This window comes from Melanerpes formicivorus, unplaced genomic scaffold (genome assembly GCF_026170545.1).
Source record: "Melanerpes formicivorus ecotype bairdi unplaced genomic scaffold, bMelFor1.0.p_v2 SCAF_33, whole genome shotgun sequence".
In the NCBI taxonomy this organism is placed as follows: domain Eukaryota; kingdom Metazoa; phylum Chordata; class Aves; order Piciformes; family Picidae; genus Melanerpes; species Melanerpes formicivorus.
Genome location: NW_027142385.1, coordinates 7,806,687 through 7,814,678, shown reverse-complemented (window position 1 = coordinate 7,814,678; position 7,992 = coordinate 7,806,687). Strand labels below are relative to the sequence as shown.

Genomic DNA, 7,992 nt, shown 5'->3' with positions numbered 1-7,992 from the left:
GCTGCAGCCGCGGTACCCACCGAGCTACCGGGGCTGGCTTGAAGGCTCCCCGCTCGAAACCTCTTCTTCCTCGGGTGGTTATTCTTCCTCCTCCCTCTTCTCTCTTCCCTCCCTCCCTCCCTTTCCCCCCCCCCCCCCCCCCCCCGCTCCCCGCTGGCATTTCCTCCCTGCACCTTTAAGAAGCACATTGCTGCCCGGTGGGATGGTGTCTGCTAAAGCTGCACAGAGGAAGTTACGCAGCCGGGATCAGGCTCGGAGATAAAAGCTCCGATTGTGATTGAAAGTGAGAGCAAAAAGGATTTCAGCCTCGGCATTAACTTGCCGGGAGAGCCGGGGATTGCACAAAGCTTCCCCAGCCATCTGCCCTTGGGGGCCGGCGGCGCAGCGGCTCCTGGCCGGGCTGGGGAAGGAGGAGGTGGGTGTGTGTGTGTGTGGATGTTGGGGGGTTGTATTTGAAGGGGGGATCCCCCAAGCCCTGAAGTTCACAGCTCCATCGGGAGCCCCGCACCGCAGAGCTCCCTCCTCCCGGTAAGGACCTGCAGCGCCGAGCACCGGCCAGGGCGGGCGGGGAGGGGGGGGGGGGAAGGAAGGCGGGCGGGGCGGGAGGGAGCGGCGGGTAGCCCCCATCTCCCAAACACCAACATCCTCATCTCCAAGACATTAGCATCCCCATCACTCGAGCACCAGCGTCCCCATCTCCCGAGAATCGGCATCCTCCTCCGTGCCCCCAAAGTTGCTCTGCGGCTCCCCCAGGCTCTCCCCCCGCCCCCCCTCTCCGGGAGCATCTCCAGCTCCCCACAACCAACTGGGCGTATTTTTTATGTTATTATCATTTTGGTCCCCGCGGAGTTTGCAGTGAAGGCTGAAGGCAGGGAGGGCTCCGCTCTGCCCCAGCCCTGGCAGTCCCGAGAAGTCCTTTAGGGGGAAAGACCCAAGCCGGGCGGGGGGAGGGAGGTGAAGCGGCTTCGCTTCTCCTGGCACCACAAACGCGTTAAAGAAAGTGACTAAATGTGGGGGTTCCAGGTTTTTCTGTCGGAGCTGGCGCTCCGCTGAGCTCTGCGGGGTTCCCCGGGGGGTGTGTGAGGTTGGTTCGGGCTCCCGGCACATCGCGGCAGGGTTGCGGGGAGGAGGTTCCCCAACTTTGCTTTTCGGGCTGGGAAAGAGGAGGAAAAACTCTTGGGCTGGGGTTTGTTCCGAAGGCAACAAACACATCGGGAAGGGAAGAGCAAACTCCTCCGTCGAGTTTACTTTCAGTTGATCATTGCGGAGCAGCTCGGGCGCTGATCGGCGGGGTCTCTGCTTTTCCAGAGCCGCTAAGCCCATCAGAATAATCAGAAAAGGAGGCAGCCAAGTCGAGGTACAATCTAATTTCGTGGGGTTTCTTAATGCTCTGGCTCTCAGTCCCCTGCGACTGCCGAGAACTCCTCAAAGCAAACAAAGCACATTGATCCCATCCCTGCCCAACTGCAGCTTCCTCAGAAGAGCAGGTGAAGATTTATTTCTCTAAGAACCAAACCAAATCAAGCAGGGCAAAGCCTCCCATTCCATCAGCCTCTCCCCCCCCCACCTTCCACCGCCTTTGCAGTAGGTGCTGCCTCATTTCAGAGCAACTCTTTCTCTGCACGGGGACAAGTCCTGCGCCGCAGACCTTGCCAGGAGCCCGCACACCCCCCTGGCTGAGCGGCATTAAATTCCTTTTCCCGGTGAATTCTTTTTGCCCTGGGACTCTCTGACATTTAGCCAGCATAACAAGACACTAATAGATATTATAGATTCTTTCTTCCTGTGGTTTGGGTTGGCTTTTTTTTTTTCCCCTCCCTGACAGCCATTCAAATATAATTGTTAAGGCTAGGAAAATAGATCCATAAACCCAACACCAGAGTCCTCATTAAACCTCCCCGGCTCGTCTTCAGGCACCAGCCTGCAGCCTGCCCCTCGCCGCCGTTTGCTGGGCGCTTGGCTGGGACCAGTTTGATGTAATAATTAGGAACTGACTTGTTAGGACTGAAGAGACAGCTCTGATGTCAGCAGCACTGATAAACACTCTGTCACACCCCTTTATTATTTTTACTACATTTACTCATAATGTAAAAATAGCAGCCAGGCTCCTCTTGCTCGGGGAGTTTTATTCAGGTCCAAGGCAGCTCTAACCAAGGCTTTTCTTTGAGAGCTTGGCAGTGAAGCATGAGAGAGAGCTGCTGGTTTCTGAACTCATTCATCTCAATCAGCAACCTTTCAGCTACAAAAAGGGGGGGGAAAGGGGAGATGGCAGCACGGTGACATGGAGCCCCCCACCCTCCCCCGACACGGATCAATGCATCAGTCAACCTGGACTTTGAGCTTCAGTGACTGAGCAGTGAGAGGAAGCAAAGGCTGAAGGTGCTGCCTCCCTAAACTGGGGGGAAAAAAGTTGTGGGGGGGGGATGAAACAAAGGGGAATCATCCAGAGCTAAATTTCTGTCCTGGGATTGTGCCTCCCTGCTTCAGATCTTCCTCCTGGAGCTGGTGCTGGGAGAGGGTTTGACTTTTGGGGGGTGTTTTGTTCCCCCCCCCCCAGCTCTTCATCGTTTGGGTTTGCAATTGCTTGGGATTGTTATGGCTGTGCTGGAAAGAGGACAAAATCACAGAGATGTTGCTCTAACCTGAAGTGGATAGGGGGAAGGTTGTTGCTCTTTGTATTAGGTGAACCTTAAATGTTATTAGGACTTTAAATTGTTCTTTTATTAAACGTTATTGTTCAGATAAATCATCAGAGGGGATGCTGGACAATGGCTCTGTCTCCCCAGCTGTCTCAGTTATTTGCTTATCATTTTAAGGCTATCAATTTGTCTGTCTGTCCCTGCTCTCTGCCTACCTATTCTCCATCTTCTAATGACCTAGAGCTGCTTCTTGATATTATTTGAAGACCCATTAGAGCTCTTGCTGTCCAGCTGCTGTTACAAAGCAGGTCCCTGACATGGGGGAGCAGTCCTCCTCCTCTCCTGGACGGCAGAGGAGCCCTGAGCATCTTCCCATGGATTTCTTTTTATTAAAGTTGTATATCTCCCTCTTGCACAGCCTGGCTCAGGAAGCTCAGCCGAGGGCTGGGGCTCCTGGGGGACCCCTGCTCTTACAAGTCTTCTTGCTCTGACTGTCCCCCCCTTGCTCCCAGCTGATTTATCTTTCCATTTGTTCTAGGTGCAGCCTGCTCATGAACTCTCCCTTTGCCCTGACCATGAGAGAGGGAGGAGACCTCAGGTAGCAGCATGGCTTGTGGCTGAAGGCTTTGAGAGCTTGATGCTCAGCTGCCAAAAGGCAGAGCTGGACCCAAATCCTCTCCTGTGAGTGTCTCCCTGCTGCTGTTAAGAGAAGCAGGGAGAAGCAGCAAGGACAGAACCGCTCCTGCCAACCCACTGACTGTCCAGCATCCTACCAGGACCGCCAGGGATCTCGCCACCGACCCAACCACTATGTTGAGGCAAACATCCTTTGGGAGCAAGGAATTGTAACTCCAAAGAACCTCCTCCTTTGTCAGAGTGGTGCTGATGACCAGATGCTAGGTCTCTTTCTGTGTGCTAATATTCAAAAGCTCCACCAGCTGAAGGCAAACCACAGTCCAAGGCACTCTCCACAGCGACGCAACTGCAGCAGACCAGAAGGTTGAGGCAAACCTGATCCAGCACCACCTCGCAGCCTCTCCAGCTTGCTCCTATCAAATTTCATCAGCAGCTCAGAACTTGATCTTTCTATTGATTGACTGGAGTCACCTCTAGATATTTTCATGCTGATTTGGAAGCCCTTTTGTACAACAGAAGGGGGTGGGGGGTGGGGAATGAGGGTAAGGAAGACTTTTGACCACTGATCAGCAGCTCCGGCCAAAACTTTCCCCATTCACTGCTTCGCAAAGTTGGCTTCCCCGCCGAGACACTTGCCACAGCCAAACGGAGCATGCAGAGTGGGATCATTCCTGTTGGCATCCTGGATCTCCTTTGACTGGATCACTCTTAGATGAGGAGTTTCCATGCTGATCCCGAGAGCAACCCCTAGCCCAGTAGCTGCCTTCCTCGGGACTCTCGGCACTGCTCTCGCCCAGGGCTCCAGCACTTGGCCGCAGCTGCCATGCTCTACCTGGCTGCTTTCTTCTTGCACTGTCTCCCCTTGGCCATGGGACAGTATGACATTTGCAAGTCCTGGGTGACCACGGATGATGGCCCATCATGGGAGTTCTATGCCTGTCAGCCCAAGGCCATGAGGATGAAGGATTACGTGACAGTCCGGGTGGACCCGGCAGGAATCACCTGTGGGGACCCTCCGGAGAGATTCTGCACCCATGTAAGTGTCTCCCTCTGTATCTCATGGGTTCTACCAGCCTGGGCATGCAGGTGACCACAGGCAGTGTCCTGCCAAGGTGCTGTTCTAAGGACATTTCAGCTCAGGGTGGCAAGGGTGGCTGCTCTCTTGAGCTCTCCCGGGCTGTAGAACAGGCAGGAGGTGTCCTACCCCTTCCGGTGTGGTGCCAAGAGGTTAGCCCTGGTGCAGGGATGATGTTGGAATGCTGAGGAGTAGCTGCTGAGGAAGCTCAGAAACTCCTCACCCAGGGGTGGTAAGATCTGGGGAGAGCTCTGACCTCAGCAAGCACACAACCTGAGCTGCTCTGAGCACATCCCTCTGCTTGCTAAAGCCTCTGGGGTGTGTGCAGCAATCCCACCCCCAAAGGCTGCTCCAGCAGCAGGGCTGCGTTAGGGCTGGCTGCTTCATCTCAGCGTGAGGAAGAGTGAGGGCGGGTGGGGGAGGCCGGCGTGGCTCCTGCACGCTGGCAGCTCAGGCTGTTGGTCTGACAGCCATAGATACCACTGGAGAGGCAGCTCAGGTGCCCCTCTCTGTGCCCCCTCAGGAGAGAGCCCTGTGGACAAACACTTGCCCTGGCAGTTAAAATCTTTAGCTTACTTTCCCTTAAATATTAATCGTCGCATTTCATTCCCTGCACCACAGAGCTCAGCTGCAACCTTTGATCCATAATTCACAAAGCTTTGCCTTGCTCAGAAGGGTTGAAGGGGTCAAAGCAAAGAGCAAAACAGCAGGGCTGTGACATCCCCTCCCAAATGTCATCTGGGAATGCTCCAAAGCACCCATTGGAGGCACAGGAGCTGAGAGAGCCTCTGCTGCTGGGGTTTCCAGCGGGGGTGGGAACGGGACAAGGAGAGTCTACCAAAAAAAGTGTCTGGTTTTCTACTATTTATCATGAGGAGGGGGAAGTTCTCCCTCTGAATCAGTGGAGGAAGCCTCATTTTCTACTGCCAGCATTATCCAGGCTTGTGCACCCCCATGCCTCATTTTTTCCCCACTTGGAAAAAATGCACAACCTCTCCCCTGGAAAATTCTGCCCTGGGCCCAGCGAGCTCAGGGCAGCTCTTGAGAAGCAAAGGTTTGCTTTGACACCAAGGGAGGCCAAGCATTTCTGACCACCACATCACACTGCCAGCTGTTACCCACCAGCCTAAAGGGTCTCCTTGGTGCCAGGGAGGACACTTTCCCTGTGAGGTTGGAGCTTTTCCTTTTAAAAGATCACCTGAAAAGAAAGATTCAGTTGGGGGTTGCAGGTACAGCAGCTAGCTGTGGGGGCAGCCTGGCTTTCCATCTGGCTGGCTGCACAGACCTCATTGCACTCTCTCTCTCTCATTCTCTGAAAGGAGGTTGTGGTGAGGTGGGGGTTGGCCTCTTCTGCCTGGTGTCAGGTGACAGGAGGAGAGGAAATGGCCTGAAATTGTGCCAGGAGCTGTACAGGTTGGACAGGAGGCAAAATGTCTTTGCTGCAAGAGTGGCCAGGGGTTGGCACAGGCTGCCCAGGGAGGTGGTGGAGTCCCAGCGCCTGGAGGTGTTCAAACAAAGGTGCAGAGATGGCTCTTTGGGACATGGTTTAGTGTCTGTGGTGGTGGATGATGGTTGGACTGGATGATCTTGGAGGGCTTTTCCTAGCCAAACAATTCTGTGAGCAAAAGGTGGACACCAGCTTGCTTCGCTCTACGCTCACTGCAGTGACTTGCAAACCCTTTCTGTCCAAGGAAGCTCCAAGCCCTCAGCTCTGCTGACCTCCAAGGAAGGGAAAGACACAAACTGCAGGCAGCTCTCTGCCTCTCTTGGCTCACTCAATACTGAGCTAAGATCTTTCTGCTCTGGGCTGGGCAGTGCTGGGTGCTGCAGCCTGCTGTGTGCTGGAGCACTCCAAGCTCTGTGGGCAGCCAGGAACAGGAGTCATAGAACCATAGAGTCACATCAATGCAGAGCATGGGGCTGCCTTCCAGTCCCTGCCTCACCCCAAGGCAGGTGCTTGGCCCAGCTCTCCTCCCCCAGAGCAGAAACCAGCACCCACAGCCATGGCTCTGAGCAGGAATCCAGCTATGAACACAGGGGACATGATGCAAGTTAGGCTTTGGGGATGGGTTTATGAAATCCCACCATGCCCACAGCCCTTTCTCCCCCCTCTCACACCAGCACTGTCCTCTCCAAGGGATCAGAGACTTAAAAACCAAGCAGATGAGGAGCAGCCCTGCTCAGATGAGCAAGGAGCAGCCCTGCTCAGATGAGCAAGGAGCACCCCCAGCACTTAGTGCACGGAGCAGGGAACGGCTGCAGGAGAGCTCCAAGCTCTGGCCCGGGCTCAGCACCGGGATGGGATGTGCTGGGAGGGCAGTGAGGGACACTCTCATGGCCTCTGTCCCAGAGGCCACTTACTGCTGAGCATCCCCTTCTGGTCAAGAAGAAAGTGGAGTCAGCAAGAAATGACCTTTCCATTCTTGGTGCTGGGTGGTGACTTGACACCTATTGACACCAGAGGATGCAAGCCCAGATTTGCTTCCCCTGCACAAAGGAAGCAAGGGACAGAAATCGATGTCACTGCCCACTGATCAATGCCACTGCCCTCCCATCGTGGTCACTGCGCCCCTCAGCCCCAACCCTGCCTGCAGGAGGGGAGGGTTGAGTGCCTCTCACCCCATGCAGCCCCTCCAGCCTCTTTTGGTGTCCTCTTACCCTTTCTCTTCAGGTTTTAATTACCTTTCTGCAACAGGTTGCTCCTCACAGGAGCTCAGCTCCGCAGCAGAGCAGCTCAGAGCCACACAAGGGGCTGAGGACTCTCCTAGGTGTCCCTCGGAGCAGCAGGGCTCTGCCGGGGCGGTTGAAGGAGCGGTGCTCAGGGTGAAGCACAGCCCGGCAGGACGCCAGCCCTGCTCAGACGGCTGAAATCAACCCCAGAGGCACGCAGCCATCTCCCCTCTCTGAAGGCAGCCAGCAAGAGGGAGCAGGAGGATGTCCCTGCGGGGGGCATCGCGGTGGGCAGGCGGAGGAGGAGGAGGAGGGTCTTGGTGAGAGTCATGACAGCGCAGGGCAGTGAGCCTCCCCTGCCAGGCTGTGCTGGTACCAGTGAGGCACTGGAGCAGGCTGCCCAGAGAGGTTGTGGAGTCTCCTTCTCTGGCTCAAAACCTGCCTGGATGTCCTCCTGCGCAGCCTGATCTAGGCAGAGGGGTGCATGGGGTAGAGGGGAGGTGTGGGGTTACTTCACCATCCCACCCTCCCGGTGAGGAGGAGGAGGAAGAGGGAGGCACAGCTGGTGGGGTGCTCCCAGGCACTGTGCTGAAGCTTTCCTTTGACAGCAGGCAGAGACCTCCGAGAATTCCCCTTCCCAGAGGCAGCATCTTGCCCCCAGTGATTGAAAAAGAGAAAAATCAGACCTGATTTGGGGGTGGCTTACAAACAGGGCAGGGAGCAAGCAAGCCCCCAAGCCCCAACCCCTGCTCCAGGCAGCTCAGGGAGCTTCCAAATCCTTCCGGCCAAAGCCAGGAGCGGTGGCTGGAGGGCTGCCTGCGAGCCAACAGCCATCCCCAAAGGACTTCGCTGCTCCTTGACACCCCGCTGAGAGCAATCCACACCCAGCCCAGCTCGCCCAGGGCTGGGAACACTTTCCCCACTCCCCCTCAGAGGTGTCAGGGCAGCACTTCGTGTTCAGACGAGGCCCTT

The 7,992-nt window shown here is 55.8% G+C and overlaps 1 protein-coding gene across 6 annotated transcripts in view; it reads left to right on the top strand.

Annotated features, from left to right (window-relative positions):
• The first annotated feature begins 240 nt into the window (after positions 1 to 240).
• The window catches only part of NTNG2 (netrin G2), a 52,210-nt gene continuing 44,458 nt past the window's right edge, over positions 241 to 7,992 (top strand). For 4 of the 6 annotated variants that reach the window (XM_068155964.1, XM_068155963.1, XM_068155962.1 and 1 more), the window contains exons 1-2: positions 241 to 528; positions 3,178 to 4,311. In XM_068155964.1, coding sequence (XP_068012065.1) covers positions 4,099 to 4,311 — 213 coding nt within the window. In that variant the 5' untranslated portion in view covers positions 241 to 528; positions 3,178 to 4,098. Of the gene's footprint in view, positions 529 to 1,419; positions 1,488 to 3,177; positions 4,312 to 7,992 lie in introns of those variants that run through there. The other 2 variants (XM_068155960.1, XM_068155961.1) reach the window with 2 other exon arrangements.